General features: G+C 46.0%; 1 protein-coding gene across 2 annotated transcripts in view; it reads left to right on the forward strand.

The window, feature by feature from the left end:
* The first annotated feature begins 8,858 nt into the window (after nucleotides 1-8,858).
* The window catches only part of LOC101939976 (glutamine amidotransferase-like class 1 domain-containing protein 3, mitochondrial), a 44,954-nt gene continuing 35,314 nt past the window's right edge, over nucleotides 8,859-18,498 (forward strand). Inside the window, exons 1-4 of one of the 2 annotated variants that reach the window (XM_005283168.4) lie at nucleotides 8,878-9,155; nucleotides 11,043-11,214; nucleotides 14,118-14,322; nucleotides 16,081-16,375. In XM_005283168.4, the coding sequence (XP_005283225.2) occupies nucleotides 9,048-9,155; nucleotides 11,043-11,214; nucleotides 14,118-14,322; nucleotides 16,081-16,273 (678 nt within the window). In that variant the 5' untranslated portion in view covers nucleotides 8,878-9,047 and the 3' untranslated portion in view covers nucleotides 16,274-16,375. Of the gene's footprint in view, nucleotides 9,156-11,042; nucleotides 11,215-14,117; nucleotides 14,323-16,080; nucleotides 16,376-18,498 lie in introns of those variants that run through there. The other variant, XM_065593317.1, reaches the window with a different exon arrangement.

The following is an 18,498-nucleotide window of genomic DNA, read 5'->3' on the forward strand; positions in this document are numbered from 1 at the left end:
GCCTGCACCTCCAGACAGAGCCCTCCCCACCCCTACCCCAGCCTGGAGCCCCTTCCCGCACCCTGAAACCCTCATTTCTGGCCCCACCCTGGATCCCGCACCCTCAGTTAGAGCCCTCATCCCTCCTGCCTCTCCACCCCCTACGCCAGCCCAGTGAAAGCGAGTGGGAGTGGGGGTGGAAGTAGGGGAGGGGTAATGTAGTGAGCAGGGGGAAGGGCCTCGGTGCAGGGGGCGTGGCCTCAGGGAGGGGCGGGGCTAGGGTGTTCAGTTTTGTGCAATTAGAAAGTTGGTAACCCTAGTGGACGCACATGGAGGTCTGGGAGGGCAGTTGGGGGTGCCTGGGGCCTTGGCTGGGGCAGACGGGGTGGAGGCGCATGAGGGTCTGGCAGGCGGACATGGGCTTGCTCCGCCCCAGTACTTCCAGCTCCAGCTGCTTGTCTCAGGCTCCTAACTCACCTGGGGCCGCTCACAGGAGGCAGGCTCTGAACGGGCATGCGCGTAAGACCCAGCAAGTTGGGAAGAGCCACCCGCGGAGACGAGGCGATGCTGCACCTAGCGCAGATCACATGCAAACAGCTTGTTGACCCTCACCGGCGACGCCCCTGGCTTTAACGTCGCCAGTGTAGACTAGCCCTCATCAGGGATAAGTGCTTGTCGGTGGTGGGGCACTGTATGAACCAGCATTGATGGTGAAAAAATAAAAACAAAAGACATGCACCTCCCCACCCCGTCTCCCCAGCTGCTCCAGCCAGGGCCACCGTGCGCTTCCCCCGTCCCCAGCTGTCCCCGCCAGGGCCCCCATGTGCTTCCCCCATCCCCAACTGCCCCAGCCAGGGTCCCCATGCGCCTCCCCTCCCAATTGCCCCAGCCAGGGCCCCAGTGTGCCCCCCCAACTGCTCCAGCCAGGGCCTCCGTGCGCTTCCCCCATCCCCAACTGCCCCAGCCAGGGCCCCCGTGCACTTCCCCCATCCCCAACTGTCCCAGCCAAGGCCCCTGTGCGCCCCACCCCCAACTGCCCCAGCCAGGGCCCCATGTGCTTCCTCCATCCCACTTCACCAGCCAGACCCCCATGCCCCCCCAACTGCCCCAGCCAGGGCCCCCTCGTACCTCCTCTCCCCCCAACTGCCCCTGCAACACAGCCTTGTCACTAAAAGCTGCATAGTGTAGACAAGCCCACAGTGACTCTAGTTTTGCCCATTCTAGAGTCTGCAGAAATGCCTGGGTGAACTGCAGGCCTCACGAGCCTGAGTTCAGTGGCCAGGCCATTTCAGACCTTGGCTTCTTTAGTAAAACTGCCAATTGGTGATGCTTGCAGTGGTGTTGTAAAATGGACCCTTGTCCATCAGGACCCACAGGGACACTACCAAATCTCTTCACATAGACCACAAAGCGCCATTAGATGGTGACAATTTAGAATGGCTACTAATTTGGGCTAAATTTAAATCAGCAAATTAGAGGTGAAAGGGTCTGTATCCTGTAACTGGTCCCCAGATCGATCCTGTGCCTCTGTAAAATGTTCAGATTTCAGAAGGCCGTCATCATGGCACATTGATTTTATTTCTGGTTTTATACAGATATATTTAGGTTGATACCAATTTTACTGTTAGTGTTTTAATCTTATGTTTTTAATCTTTGTATCTGTGTGTGTTTTATTGTGAAACTCCTGTTTTCGTAGCTAGATGCTATAAATAAACTGTTATTTTATTCAGATTTGTTTCCTACCTTGCATTTAGTATTGTAATATTAAATGTTAATTCCTTTGTCCAGAAAGGCATGTATTTTTATTGAATGTACTAATTCCTAGCTTTTGTATCGCACTTTTCTCTGTAGATCTTAAAGTGCTTTACAAAGGAAGGTGTAGGCATCATCACCCCCATTTTGCAGATGAGGAAACTGAGGCACAGAGGTGAAGTGACATGCCCAAGCTCATACAATGGGTCACTGGCAGAGCTAGAAATAAAAAAAAAACTAGTCTCCTGATTGAGTCTCAGTCCAAAGCTTTATCTACTAGGCCATACTGCCCTACAGTAAGTGAGCATGGATTGTCTACAAATCAAAATAATAACCAAGTGTAACATTAAAATTAAGTAGACACAGCTGCTGAGGGTGTTCTTAAAAGACAACTATAAGATGGCAAGACTACTGAAAGTCTTACCCAGCAGCAGGATTGTTGCACAGAATGCACTGAAGTCAGGTCCAAGACAACGTTGACAGTTACATGCTCTGCCTTTTCATGTATGTACTTTACACAATATTTTAATCCAAGAACTACAACGTTAATGGCTATTTCTGAGTCTGCAGCTGAGTTTAGTTAATTAGTCTGAACCTAACTGAGGGCCCCATCCAACTCCCCTTGACTTAAATGGAGTGGAATTAGGTCCTCTGTCAGCAGACAAGCAATGCAGAAGAGCTGGGAGCAGCTATAGAGATCAGCTTCTGGGAGCTAGTTAGACTGCTCTTTTGATCTCAGTCTCTGGAAGTGTCTTAATAAAATTTAAAAATTTTGTTGAAGAAATTCTAATCGATGTTCTGTGACTTATCAATACAAACCAGCACCTTTCCCATTTCTGCATGACAGAGGGCCAGAGGCTATAAGGAATAAAAAGAAAGAAAGAGGCAAGATAGAACTTCTGCAGCAACTGAATCCTTAGATGAGGTGTGACTGTATAAAGCCGCAGGGGGAAAAAATGCATTAATAGTCACAGAGAAGAGACTCTTGATAAGGAAGCAACAGCTGCTATGTTATTAAAACTGCCTTTGCAAAAACATCTCTGCATGATACTTATGTTCAAGTACACATCTGTCAGCATATAACAGACAATATGCCATCCAATCAGAAAGTTATGAGTGTAGCTGGATCACAGCTGATGAATCTGATATCCAGTAGTTTGACTGCTCCCATCATCTTATACTGAAACAGTGACCTATTTAGAGATTGTTCCATGGGAGTTAATTCAAAGCTCAGTTGGATTCATTTCGGGAAAATACACAACAGCTTCTACAGCTATATAAAAGCAGATCTAAGATTCCAAGAACCATGCAGATTACAACACATTTTCACTTATAATACTGAAGTAATATAGCAAAGGAAATAAGATGTGCCTGTTTGCATTTGGTGCTTGTTATTACTATTCCCAAGTGAATGATTTAATGAAGGACTGAGACTTCAAGTCACCAGATAAAAGAAATGAGAGCACTTGTGACAGGCTCTCATTGGAAATAAATAGTCCAAAACTAGAAGAATGGTTCCAAAACATATGTGAGGTGGTTGTTATAGAAAAACTATTGCAGTGGTTACATACCCAGCAAAATAGACAGAGGACAAATAGATGCTTAGATATGTGTTTACCATTTTTTCAGTACTAAAGGTACATTTTACTTAAAAAAAAACCCAACACAACTGTCCAACTTTTTTAAATATTAACCTTTGATAGACATGCCTGATTTGATATGAGTAGAGTCAATAGTTTCACTTAATTTAATAAAATCAGCAGAAACAACACATCATGCATGGGGTAAAGAGGCTCACTCTGTAATATGGTAACACCCCATTAAATAGATTAGATGATTATATTATAGAATAATGTTTCTTGAAACAAAAAATAAGGTCGCTCTTGTAATGATTATTGTTTTGTTTCTGATAGTTACATGGCAATGATTTATAAAACCTGTTATTACTTCCTAACTAAATAAATAGTTTGTAAAGAAATGAGAGAACACGGAAAGCATAGAAAGCATGTTGTTAAAAAAAGGCTCCATGTTTGCATGCTCAGGGCACACAATTTTAGGCTAAAACAAAATTTCACTGTTCTTCACTATAATACACATTCTGCATTTTCCCAGTCTCTCACATTTTCTATGGTGTCTGCACTTCTTCATGCCAGAGTCTTGACAGCTTGTTGCTGCTGATCCAAAATCCTAGCACTGTGCTGTGTGCTAAGTTTTCAGTCCCTAGCCTCTAAATGTACATACAGTTTGGGGTGACCCTATTTTACTGAACTACAGAATTCAGTATTTGCATATGCAAATAAGGTTGCATGTGTGCACAAAAGAGAACTTTGGAGGCTAGGTGAGGAAAAGTCAAACCTATGTTTCTGTCTTATATTTTTAGTAACATGAAAAATCAGTCAAATAAATCCAGAATAAATTATAGCAGCACATAAAAGAGGATGGGAAGTCTCTTACCCAATCATGCAACACCAAGCCCTTTCTAATTTATTTAGAGTAGTCAGGGACATAGCTGGATAGCTGTAAAGATATACCAGTAGCAGAAAGTCTAAAAAAAGACTTGTTCTAAAGCACACTCTTCAGGATTGCTGCCAATGAACAGAAAGAAACTAAACAAAACACACAACTCCATTGGGGAGTACAAGAGACTAGACAAGATGGGAAATATAAGCCCAGATTCAGCATCTGAAAAAAATCTTGATTTTGAGAGGTGCTATCACTTTAGTCAATGGGAACTACAGTAGCTCAACTCCTTTAAATACTGCTCTATTTTCATTCTGGTATCCAACTACTGATTTAGATGTGAAACTGGGCAGAAAAGTTTTAAAATGTTAGCCTTAACCAATCTTTGCTTCAGTTTCCCCACATGTAAAATATTTTGTTATTTATCATTGGTATTACTGCAGTGCCTAGATGGCCCAACTAAGATCAGGGTCTCTTTGTGATAGGTCCCCTGCATACAGATAATGAGGGAGAGTCCCTGCTGTGAAGAGATTACAATCTAAACTGTCAAGAGAGGCCATGGGAGGTAAGAGTACTCCATTATATAGATGATAAACTGATACACAGAGAGATTAAGTGATGTTCTTGCCCAAGGATCATGCAAGAAGTCTGTGGCAATATTTATCTGCCCCGGAGGGATGTTGAGAGTATTGCATTAATGTTTGTAAATGCTTCGAGACACTTGGAGGAAAAGTGCAATGTGAGTACAATATATTATTTGTATTATTATTTATATTATAGTAGCTTCTAAAGGCCTCAATTGAGATTGCATTGCATTGGGCACTGTATCAAGATAGTAAGAGACAATCCCTGCCTCAAAAAGCTTACAATACATATGACAAGATGGACAAGGAGTTGGAAAGTATTATTATCCTAATGGTGAGGAGAATTGAGGCATAAAGAGATGAAGGGTCAGATTTTCAAAGGTAGCCTAAAGAAGCAGATATACACCTACTGGGATTTTCAAAAGCACCTAAGTGGGTTAGTGCTTAACCTTCTTAAGTGTTTTTGACAATTCCACTAGACACCTATCTGCATCTTTAGAGGCCTAATTACCTTTGAGAATCTGTTCTTAAATGATGTATACTGTAAGTACCGGTGTATTTCAGGTAGGGATCTCCTATAATAAGCAGATGTGAAGAATGACTAAGTAAATGTGCTGTTTTATGTGGTATGGTGTGTCCTACAGAATTGTATTCTCTCATTCTTCTGCATGCATTCCAATGGCCCTTCACTGTATTAGGGACAGCTGCATTGACTGGTAAAGGGATTACCTGGAGCAGGTTACCTGCCACAGTGATATGAGAAGTGCATCTGCAGCCAAAGGGGTCATGAACCTCTTGTTTCTGTGCTGAGTTATGTTGGTTGTGCAAGAAGGGGAGCAAAATAGTCTATTCTTGCCACGGGGATTGTAGCAGCCTCGAAGCACACCTGACAGTGCACTATGATGCAGAAGTGTAAGTGCAGGTGTTGTTCCAAAAGGAATCCTTAGGACAATGGTCAAGGAGTCATAACATCTGGTGACTCTTGGGTGATTTGTGAAGAGTAGGTGAAGTCGTCAACATTAGGCCAGGCATATCCAGCTGGGGTTTGCAAAGCCCACTCTACAGACAACTTTTGCCTTAGTGAGGGCACAGTCTGACAGTTTCTCCTATGTGTTATGTCTGCACAGTGCTTCATATCTAGAAGGATGTCTGACAGGGGCAGGTTGGGGCATTGCTCCAGCAGGGCAGGGTTAAGGTTATGGCATGGAGTTGTTGTGTAATTCCTGGTTTTGAGAGGCTTAAATTTGTTTTACCTTGGAGCTGTATCTCAGAAATACCCTCTAATTTGGGCCACTAGCCCTACCCCAGACCTCAAGATGCACCACAATTTTCAAGACAATCCAAATAATAATATGGATTTTACAGCACCTAGGAAAACTGGCTAAAAATTGTTAAAAGTTCTCAGCCTTAACTCTAGTGGTGCTACCACCCCACTGTATTGAGAAGGTTGGACAAGGAATGCAGAATAAATAAAGATGGAAGTGTTTCTCATATAGAACCAAAGGAACAGGTATTCCGGAGCTATTCAGTCCTAGTTGCCAGTGACATTTTATATTAACTCAAACTGAACTGAAATTAGGAATCTATGTTTTTGATAGTGGAGCCACACTGAAAAGCACCTGAGTATGTACATATTACATGTACATATTGTAGTAATGTAAACTGCTCGTGCTAATCAAAATACAAATCCTTTAGCGTTTTGTGTATATTGTGATAAGCCAAACAAAGAAAGAAAAGTAAAAAAATGAGATCTATTTACAGTGCATGGATCATGCACATTATTATATACATAGTTGTATTCAATATTATAAGAACATGGTCAGGAGGATTGGAATGGTTTGGGCAAGTGTGTTGATTTACCATGAAAAGTACGTCTGCCAAAGAAAGAGATGATTTAATTTATAGGCAAATTTCCTATAGGCTACAAAAAGAACCCATTAGTTGACAATACTGATCAATCCTTTTATGAGTTTAATTACCTCCTTCCAGTCATACATTTAAGTTGATTCAGGTAATAGTTTATCATACTGATAGAATTATTCTATAAGTGTGAACATAAATGCAATGGAAAAGAGAGCATAATTTCTTTTTTTCTTACAAAAAGCTGGATTCATTCTCTATTTTCACTCCATCACAGCAGGTGGAAAAATCATATGGTAAGAATTATTTGTTGCCACGTGTAGAATGGAAATTTAATTTGTCTACAAAGTCTGTAATTAAAGGTATAATATTTAAATCTGCCAGCATCATCTTAATGAAAAGTGACATCACGTCGGACACCAGCACTATGGGGGCTCAGGATAGGGTTACCATACGTCCAGATTTTCCCGGACATGTCTGGCTTTTTGGTCCTCAAATCCCCGTCCGGGAGGAATTTCCAAAAAGCAGGAAAATGTCCGGGAAAATAGGGAGGCATGGTAAGGGGACCGCCTCCTCCCCGGGCTCCAACTTTCCCGGCTCCCACCGCTCTCCCCAGCGCAACAGCCGGAACCGGGGCCCGAGCTGGGCCGGAGCCGCTGGGACCGGGGCTGGGGGTGCTTGGCCGCCGGCCGGGGCCGGGCCAGAGCCGCTCGGCCAGAACCGGGGCCCGAGCCGAGCCCGGCCGGAGCTGCTGGGACCGGGGCTGGGGGTGCTCGGCCGCCGACTCCCCGCTCCCTGCCCGTCCCCGCAGCCCCTGAGGCTCGGATTGGGGCCCCTGCAGCGCTTAACACAAGGGCCGCTGGGCAGCCTAGCTCAGGGTTAAAGACTATAAACCAGGTTGCATCCAGGGCTGGTGGGGCTGGGGGTGCTTGGCCGGTGGCCGGGCCGGAGCCGCTCAGCCGGAACCAGGACCCGAACTGGGCCGGGCCGGAGCGACCAGCGCTGGGGGTGCTTGGCCACCAGCCGGCACCGCTCGGCCAGGGCCGGGGCTGGGCCGGAGCTGGGCCGGAGCCACTCACCCGGGGCCAGAGCCGTGCCCCAGGACCCGAGCCGAGCTGGAGTCGCTAGGGCCGGGACCAGGGGTGCTCAGCCGGGGCCAGCGCCCCAGCCAGGGCCCGATCCAAGCCAGGCCGGAACCGCCGGGGCCAGAGCCTCTTGGCCGGAGGGAGCCGCTTGGCCAGGGGGCCGGACTGGGCCGCGCCTCCTCAAGCCGCTGCCCCAGTTTACCTGATGCCTGCCTGCCTGTTTCAGGCTTACCGCGAACATTTGATTTGCGGGAAGCAGGGGGGGGGAGAAGCAGGGGGGAGCAGCATTCAGGGGAGGAGGCGGAGTTGTGGCGGGGACTTTGGGGAAGGGGCGGAGTTGGGACAGGGCCGAGGGCCCTTGGAGTGTCCTCTTTTTCCAGGACTGCTATATGGTAACCCTAGCTCAGGGTTAAATACTATAAACCAGGTTGCATCCTGCCTTAATTCTAATTTTGTAACCAGGAAAAGAACTTTATGGGCAGCTTTCTAAAGGATTTCTCATTTACAAAACTCACTCTTTCACATGCAAAACCATTTGTCCCGTAGCAGATCAGGCAGTCAGGTACCTGATTTATAACTGGAAAGACCCAGTTTTGCACATATAGGCCTTAATCCTGTAAAGTTTCCTGTACATGCTTAATAAGCACTGTGTAGTCCCATTGAAATCAGTATGAGCATAAATCTCTGCAGGATCAGGGTCATAATATGAACATGGATTGTGTGTGCATGAAAACTGGAAGCCCTTTGAAAAACTGGCTTATGCATATTTACTGAGCATCAACTGCAACTGGATACTCATAATTTGTCTCAGGGAACCAGTTTGTGTAACATGAGATAGAGACCGTACAGTGCCCATAACACTGTTAAAGGCCACCTGTCGAGCACTGCATGACATGTAGATGATAAGTTCTCTAGGGTAGGGGACCAGCTTCTTTGCTACTTTTCTGCGCAGCACCTGGCACGATGGAGCCCTGCTCTTTGGCGTTGCTACCTGCTTCAGGAATACAAACGATAATGTGATTACAATCAGAAGCGGGTGAAGCACTTTACAGGCATAGTCCCTTTACGGACATTATGGTTGGTCCTTTCCTATTGACTTGACTCCAAATCAACAAATCCCCGCTCCCTGCCCGTCCCCTGCAGTGCTTAACACAAGGGCCACCGGGCAGCAGCGTGTGTACACGGCGGCGTACAGGGACCTGCTGCCTGCACCGCCGGGCGTGTTGTCCCAAGCTTCCGGCGCCCGCAGTTCCCGAAGCGGCCTGCAGCAGGCGCGGGTGGCTGGCGGCGCGGAGCAGGCAGCCGGGCAGCCCTGACCGAGCGAGGCATGGGGAAGCGGGTGGCCCTGGTGCTGGCCGGCTGCGGGGTGTTTGATGGCAGCGAGGTGCACGAGGCCTCGGCCGCCCTGGTTCACCTCAGCAGGGGCGGAGCGCAGGTGAGAGCGGAGCCGCGCTGCACGGGGCAGGTCCCCGGCTCTGGAGCAGCCCCGCAGCGGGGGAGGCCGGGCTGCAGGCCGCTACGCCGGAACGGCCTCCGCCCCTTGGCGGGGCCTGATCCCCACGGGAGCCCCGGGGTAGTTGCTGCTGCTGCAGCGCGGGTGGGACCCTTCGTGTCTCAGTCCAAAGTAACTTCTGGCTGGGGCCTTTGGCACAGGGACCCTTCCCTGCACGCTGCAGACGCTCAGCTGTGGTGAGCCAGGGGACTGCAGTGAAAGTCCCCCTGCCTGCCTGCCACCTCCTCTCATGGCCCCCTTCCCAGCCCAGGGACAGAAAGAGAGTGAAAAGTAGAGGTGGGCCTGCGTTTAAAAACTCTGATCCAAATACCTGTTTCCCCCCAACTTTGGATCCAATTTTTGCTGCTAGCCTTTATCTTGGGCTAAGTCAGATTTATTGGGAGCCATTTGAACCTGATCCAAATTTTGTGCCTGGGCCCCACTGCTGTATTCAGACAGCAGAGAATGGCCCCATCTCAGTTGTGCATAACAGATAACGAAGTGCCTGGCCTAGGCAACAGCACTGGGAGTCCATCACAATCAGGGGCCTGGGTACAGATTTGAGACCAATTAATGGACTAAAAATTAGATATTTGTCACGGTTGTACAAAATGCAATAAATGCAATCGATGAAAGGTGTAAATAGCAGTTATGTAAAAATATGCCACTTTTTTGAGGCTTCATGGTTTTTCTTGTTGACTTCTAAAGGCTTGTTGAAGAAATGTGTTCTTTTAAAACCATTTTGTTCTTCCTCTTTAATCTTTCAACAAAAAGATAGGTTGCTGGATGAAAATGCAATTCCTGTGGCAGTGAGCTATGACTGTGAGGTAGAAAGCACATTTTCAGACAGAGAAAAGCAGAAAAATATCAGCCAATAAAATTGCTCTTTCTAGAAACATTTTTTTTAAATTTTCTCTAATACAGGGGTCGGCAACCTTCGGCACACAGCCCATCGGGGTAATCTGCTGGCGGGCCACGAGACATTTTGTTTATGTTGACTGCCTGCAGGCACGGCTCCCCGCAGCTCCCAGTGGCCGCGGTTTGGCATTCCCGGACAATAGAAGCTGCAGGAAGCCGTGCGAAGACTAGACTAGACTCTGGGTCCCCCACCTCTTAGAAGTGGGTGCCCTAACCACTCAGCTATAGAGCCATTCTCTGTGGTCCAATGACAGGTGACTGTTCTAACCACTGGGTTAAAAGTTATAAATTGGGCACTACGACCACTTCTCCTTCTCTTCCTCCTCCTGCCATTTGGTGTGGAGTGAGGCAGGCACCTAAGCTGCCTGTCTCTGGGAAAGGATTCCCAACTGTGGATCACAAACAGAGAGAGACAGCTCCCTGAAGCCCAGTACCTTACTCTGTGAAAGGGTTGGGGCTTTGGACACACCCCTGTCCTCGGCATCACCCATTGGCTATTTTAGGTGTTTCCCCACCTAGCATGCTGGCTTTTGTGGTCTGATTCTCAGACACATCTCTCTCCCAATCCAACATTCTTGGGTAACAGAGTAGCAGCCGTGTTAGTCTGTATCCGCAAAAAGAAGAACAGGAGTACTTGTGGCACCTTAGAGACTAGCAAATTTATTAGAGCATAAGCTTTCGTGGACTACAGCCCACTTCTTTGGATGCATCCACGAAAGCTTATGCTCTAATAAATTTGCTAGTCTCTAAGGTGCCACAAGTACTCCTGTTCTTATTCTTGGGTAAGTGTCTCTAGTTTGTTAGTGAAGTTGTTGATTGATATGATCCCTGTAGCTTTGCAGCTACAATATGTTTTCCTAGTCTTAATTTGTTTCTATATTCAGCCTATTTTGTTCTGTATCTGTATTTTAGGTAAGGATATTTGCACCTAACATAGAGCAGATGCATGTAGTGGATCATTTCAGAGGAAGTCCAACAGAAGAGAAGAGAAATGTGTTAGTTGAAAGTGCCAGGCTAGCAAGAGGCAACATTGAAGATCTGGCTGAACTGAAAGTTGGTGAATTTGATGCAGTCATTTTTCCAGGTGAGTTTTGTTTTAAAAATAAACAGAAAATGCCCCATCCCCATAAACTGTAATTACAAATAACTATTTTAACTTTCTGTAGCTAATTTTTTATAAATCCCTTTAAATAAAGGACACTTTAGACCTGTCCAACTTGAGAATCTTTCTTATAAACGTGAATTTTGTAGAGGATCTCAAAATACTTTTAAATAAAAGTTACTCCATATAGTCCTCATTGTTAGGCAAGTACTGTTATCCCAATGTATAGGTGTCAGGATGCTGGGTTTAATGTTAGCATACACGTCACATTGTTCCTTCCTTCTCCCTAAAAGTCTTGTAAACTCCCAATTCCCTACCTACGAACAAGAACAGAGGAAGAGCAGAGCAATGATAGAACTTGCCATTATGCAACACTTGCTGTACTTTAGTGACTAAAATGGTTGCCAGAGTGTCTGTGATTGCGAGCTGGATGACATTCCCTGTCTGACATTTTGTTGAAATTATAGCTCCACTTTGCTGCTGACAAAGCAACACTTAGCACTGTATAACTTCTTTCATTCACTGATCTTAAGATGCTTTACAAATGCGGGTAATTATTATTTCCATTTTACAGGTGGGGAAATCAAACCACACAAACATTATGTGACTTGCTCAAGATCACTTTCCAGAAACACTTCTACAAAATTTAAAGTACTAGCACCTCAATTGGCCATTAGCAGTATTTGTTTTTAAATCATGATAGCGTTTTCTGCAGTAGAGCCAGTAGAGGGAGCACAAGTATAATACAGTACAGTAAAAGCTGTTTTATCTGGCACTTCACCAAGCAGAAAGCTCTATAAACCGGCATTTCTGATCTTTATGGAAATTCCAGTTTATAGTCCACTTGGCACTGGGCCAGCAGAGGGTTGGGGTGTGGGAGGGGGTGTGGAGTGCGGGCTCTGGCATGTTGGGGAAATGGGGGGGTGCCGGTAAATGAAAAATGCTGGTGAACTAAGAGGGAGGGAGTTTGGGTGCAGGAGGGAGTGCAGAGCTGGGGCGCAAGCTCTGGGAGGGGGCTCAGGGCAGCGGGTTGGGGCGTGGGAGGGGGTGCTGGATCTGGGGAGCACTCACCTCTGGGTCACTCCCCGCAAGCAGCAACCTGTCCCGGCTGCTCCTAGCTGGAGGCGCGGCAGGCAGCTCCACACGCCCCCGCCCTGCCTCGAGTGCTAGCTCCGCAGCTCCCATTGTCTGGGAACCATGGCCAATGGGAGCCCCGGGGGCAGCGCCTGCGGGCAGAGGCAGCGCACAGAGCCGCCTGCCACGCCTCTGTGTAGGTGAGTGCACCACGGATCCTGCGCCCCAACCTGCTGCCCTGAACCCCCTCCCAGAGCTTGCACCTCAGCCCCGCACTCCCTCCCGCACCCAAACTCCCTCCCTCTTAGTTCACCAGCATTTTTCACTTACCGGCACCCTCCATTCCCCCAACATGCCAGATAAGACAGCTTCTACTGTATTAATAAACCCATTTCCCAGGGCTGTGGTGAGTTGGTAACATCATCACTGCTGCAGGTGCATAGGCAAGTTAACAAATTCCATATGAAGTTATTGCTCCATTAGAAACCTGGTGGAGGGGGCTGGGAAGAATGACCATCAAAGGGAAACAATGTAAACTTTAAGATTAAAATATTTCTTTGGAACTTCCAAGATAATACTCACTGTTTTGAATAATGGGAATAGGCTGAAAGCAAGAAATTAAAATATTGTCCCTTAAAATAGTTCTTGCAGCACTATCATCATTTATGATAGGAATGCCAATGGCTGTGTGCATTCCACAACGAATCAAATATTACTGGATAATTACACTTGGTAATAACTTTTTATTACTTCGATAATTTAAACTAGTGTAAATCCAGCAAATGAAAATGCAGTAAAATTTAATCTATTTCTACCAAGAAATGAGGATTAAGTGCAGACACAGGGTTGCTTATTATAGCGTATCTCCAAAGATGCAGTCTTTTTTTTTTTTTTTTTAATAATAGCAAATTGCTTTATAATTCACAAGAGATACAGCCCAAAGCTCCTAGTACTGCAGTAACAAGACTCCTTGTTGTTTTTGTAGATACAGACTAACACGGCTACCCCCTGATACTTAGTACTGCAGTGTCTTTAAAAAAAATGAGACATACTGGGTTATCTCAATAAAAACTATAAAGGCCAGAAAGAGTTCAAAGAAAAACATTTTTTTATAATTGTTTATATCCTGAACTAAAACTTCCAAAAGAAATTACTCTGGGGGATAAAATATATTGGCTTCATCAATCTCCATTTTCTTCATCTGGAATGTCTAGAAGACTCATGCTTCTTGTACCAAAGAAAACCAGCAGGGATTGGGACAAAGGATTCCTGCCTCATAAAGTAGCCTAGCCCACAAGAAGAATGCTTAATCATATTTATAAGCTGAATGGAGGCTTGATTTCCCCCTATACTCATGAACTACACAAGTATTGTCCAATTCTTGGTTTAATGCATCATCATTCTTGTTTTTTAGTTCCTTCTTATGTGTTGGTAGGTGCAGATCAAGTGGTAAAACCTAGTGGGGAGAGGCCTCTGTTGGGTGGGTCTGAAGATTAAATTGTTTTCTCACCTCCTGAAGAGGGTTGAGCCTCCTTGCTGGGACATGTGGGAGTGCTTGCACACCTGCTGTCTATACACTCAAGGATTTCAATTGTTAATGTTGTAAATCCATCACATTTTGCATGCTGAATGGTTACAGCCCACTAACTTCAAAAAATGTAGATAAGGCTATGATTAAAAACTCTGCTTTGGCTTAAAAAAAAGGGGGGTGGTGGTGCAATGTCCTTCTGGTGCTGTAGCAGCTAGCTAATTGCTCTTCAGACTTCCTTAGATGTGAAGGTATGCCTTTTCCCCCCCCTCCCCCCCCCAAGGTGGATTTGGTGTAGCAAAGAATCTGTGTTCCTGGGCAGTGGATGGAAAGAACTGTAGCATCAATGAGCTTGTGAAGTCCACTCTTCAGGCTTTCCATAGTGCTAAGAAGCCCATTGGTTTGTGCTGTATATCCCCAGTGCTGGCAGCTAAAGTCTTCCCAGGTTGTGAAGTCACAGTTGGCCATGATAAAAATGTAGATGGAAGGTAAGAAAGGGTTACAGACATTTTATTTTATGTGCACAAAAAATCACAGGCCTATGATGTCAGCATTCCCAGAGAATGCACTAGTCACATCCTTTCTTATTTTACGCTGTCCATTTCATAATAGCGGTAGGAAATTCACTTTTAGAGCAAGAGGGCTGAATGTGTGAGGCTGGTTGGCTTGTCCTACACTTGAGGGGGAATAGTAACTTCCCCCTAATCAAGAAATACACTGGCCCGGTACTTGTCTGCTAACAACATCCATAGTTGCGTTACACTGTTTTTTTAATTCTGTCTAAGGGATATATGCTTCAGAGCACAATCCGGTTACTAGGTGCCTATGGTAAGACAGCAACTTCCCCTCTTGGCATGGTATTCCAGAATTGTACAGTTTGTATTGTTCTTGTGTCTTCTCTAAAACATCTGCTACTGGGCCACTGCTGGATTGGTCTGATTCGGTATGGCAGTTCTGTGTTTCAGGATGTTAAACTTGGCTGCTGGCAGACATCCAAATGATAACACTAAATAATTTTAACAGAATCTTAGGCCCATATCATGCCTTTGCCATTCTCCTTGCTGTCATTGTTTTAATTGCTGTTTCTGGTTGGACGGTTTTGAAGGCCTGAGCATGGGCAGGTAGTAGCTGAGAAGGAAACCTAGCAGGAGTTAATGCTTCTTCAGGTAATCTTAACTCGGATAGGATATCTGAATGGAATTCTATAGAGCCAGCCAAGAGTGATGATGGGCAAACCAGCTGTTTCGTCCCTCTCCTTAGAACAAAATCAGTTCCCTGCAGATGTGGTAGAAGGTCTAGACTAGAAGAGCCTGGAAGAGGATCTACAGTTGCTGGGAGCCTAACCTTTCCTCCAGGCCGCTCAGGAGAACATACTTCTGAGTGCCAAACGTTGTTATGATTGCCATCTCCTCATAAATTCATCAAAAGATTGTTGTTAGAGTCTTGCAGTTATTCAGATCATGGATCTGTACTGTAGATTGCAAAACATCTTGATCTGGCAATATATCAGATCAGTGGTAAATAGGGTGTGGAGAAGGAGTACTGTTCTTTGCTGAAGTCTCTGTAAATCTCAAATCTGGCTCTCCAAGATCCCTTCATGTCATCACTAAGGCTAAGATTTTTGTCATGGATATTTTTAGTAAAAGTCATGGACAGGTCACGGGCAATAAAGAAAAATTCACAGAAGCAGTGACCTGTCCATGACTTTTACTAAAAATAGCTCTGAAGAAATGGGGATCTGCAGGTCCCCACACTGCACCGGGGCAGCTGTGTGGTGGCTAGGAGCTCCGGGGGCCCTCACCATGGGTTGAGTGTCGGAGTTCCAGGGTCCTCCACCGCCCATGACTGGGAGCTGCGGGGTACCCCTACTGCCTGCAGCTCTAGGGGTTCCCCTGCTGCCTGCAGCTCTGGGTTCCTGCGGCGGCAGGAGCTGCGGTACCCTCCCACCTCCTGCAGTGGCTTGGAGCTGTGGGGGCCGCCAGGCAGAAGAGGTACGCTGCAGCTCCCTGCCCCTCCTACCCTCCCCACCCCCCGGCATTGGGGCACCCTGCAGCTCCCAACCGCTGCAGGCTGAAGTCATTGAGGTCACTGGAAGTCACAGATTCCATGACTTCCACAATCTCTGTAACTAAATCATAGCCTTTGTCATCACTGCTAGAAATGGTTTGACTATTTCCGTAACTCTCTCACTGAAGTGGGTTGCCAAAATCATATGGCTGCAATGTTTTTCTGTTTAATGTTAACAGGTTTCCTGATGCTGAAACAGCATCTGCTATAGTAGAACTTGGATGCAAGCACATTTGTAAAGATGTAACTGAATCCCACGTGGATGCCACCAACAAAATAGTCACTACTTGTGCTTTCATGTGCAAAGCTCCTTTGCATGAAATCTTTGATGGAGTAGGAACAATGGTGGCAGAAGTCCTGAAACTCAGCTGAGGGAACTCTGACGTCTGCTATCCCCTGCAGTGAAATGACTACCAGTAAATATAAAACATTTACCTGTACTTAACTATATTAATAAAATAATGCAGTTAGTGAGCTTCAGTCTGATTTTTAAATCCTACATCACACCATCTCTAGAACTTTTTATCACTTTTTCTTCCTTTATTTGAAATATAGACAGCATCTCTTGAGTTTTATTGTGAGTCTAAATGTGCTCAGAGACTTGGGTAGGAATCCTCCTTGCCTAAATGGGTTTTTGTAATACCCAAGTATAATAAAATGTGACAGCAGAAAAGATGAGTGAATTACTCATCTAGGTTGAAAGTGTGACAGACAGATTTAAATCAGGCAGAAGAATTAAATCAGTATAGCAAAAACAGGGAAATAATCTGGGATTTGTGTTCCTGTGACTCTTTAAACAAGCCTAACGCTAATATTTGTTACACCAGTTAGACCAGCGGTTCTCAAACTGTGGGTCAGGACTCCAAAGTGGGGTCACGACCCCATTTTAATAGGATCACCAAGGCTGGCATTAGACTTGCTGGGGCCCAGGACCGAAGCCCGAGCCGAGCCTCCCAGTGCTAGGACCAAAGCCAGAGGGCTTCAGCCCTGGGTGGCGGGGCTCAGATTACAGCCCCCCTACTTGGGGCTGAAGCCGTTGAGCTTCAACTTTGGCTCCCCCACCCAGGGAGATGGGCTTCGGGCCCCCTGCCTGGGATGGTGGGCCTGGGCAAGCTCAGGTCTCGGTCCCTCCTCCTGGGGTCATATAGTAATTGTTGTCGGAAGGGGGTGGCATGCAATGAAGTTTGAGAACCCCTGAGCTAGACAAACTAGCTTCATGCGTCGATGATGTGTTTGCAATTTAACACAATTTATTTTGTTGAAAATCATCTTTATTTTACAGTCAAGTTACACTATCTTTGCTGTTTTTAAATGAAATAGTGAAGGATTCAGTTAGGAGGAATTAATTCAGTTATAGATGTTTGCACACACAAATTGCAAGGGCAAGACTTACTCAACTAAGTGGATTATAAAAACTCAAAACCATCTGTTTTCATCTAAGTTGTGGGGGCAGAAGTCAGCATTTCTTCTAGGCACAATCCTTCAAGAGATGTTAACTTCAGTAGGTGTTGAGGGCACTAAAAACTTGACCCGATTGGGTTCCATGGCCCCAATCCACAAAGGTACTTAAGTGCCTCAGTCTCATGTTTAGGCTCTGCTGCAATCCACAAAACTGCTGTCAAACCCTGTCAGTGCCTAAATTCCTCCAGCACCCAAGTTTTTTGGTGAAAGTTCCCTTGACACCTAAGTTTCAGTCTCTGAGCATGCACACTAACTAACTCTAGGTATTTGGACCCCTATCTCTAGCCTAAGCCCTAGAGCAATCCACTAATTGGGGAAGATTGGCAGATGCCTATCTCATGGGCGGGGCCAAGCCAGGTGTGCTGAGGCCACCTACCAGATCAGCACCTTTCACAATCTAGCTGGAGGAGAGGGCAGTGCCCACCTTATACCTTTTAACCCAGTGGTTAAAACACTTGCCTGGGATATGGGAGACAAAGATTCGATTTCCCCCTGTGCCTGACAGGAAGAAAGTATTTGAACAGGAGTCTCCTAACTCACAGGAGAGTGCTCTAATCACTGAGCTATTCTGATGTGGATCTCCCTCAATCTCATGTTAAAACTGTTTTGGATAAATAATGAAAGAGTGATTGGATAAGGGGGAATGGACCCTGGGTTGCCCATGTCCCCTGTGGGTGCCCTAACCACCCCTCTCTCTGCTCCAATGACTTTCCCCTGTAGATAAATACTTTACTTAATTACTGTATTTATCCACAGGGGAAAAGTCATTGGGCCACAGAGGAAGAGACAGAATGACTTTGTAGCCTGGAGGTAGGGGTACCCAGTTGGGCCACCGGAGAGCCAGGATCTAGGCCCCCTGCTGCAATTATTCATTATTTATCCACAGAGGAACAGCTTCACCGAGAGATTGAAGGAGCCCTGTGACAAGTATTGCAACCACATGCAGTATCTTTGGGGGGAGGTGGTTGTATATTGTAGTACTGTGGGCCAGGGATTATTTGAGTGTGTTTTATTCTCTGGGAGGAGGGTTACTGCAGCTCTCAGAGAGAGAGAGAGAGAGAGAGAGAGAGAGAGAGTGTGTGTGTGTTGGAGGGGGAGATTATAGACACCCAAGAAGGTAGTACCTCCTAGTAAAG

This window comes from Chrysemys picta, chromosome 1 (assembly GCF_011386835.1).
Source record: "Chrysemys picta bellii isolate R12L10 chromosome 1, ASM1138683v2, whole genome shotgun sequence".
In the NCBI taxonomy this organism is placed as follows: domain Eukaryota; kingdom Metazoa; phylum Chordata; order Testudines; family Emydidae; genus Chrysemys; species Chrysemys picta.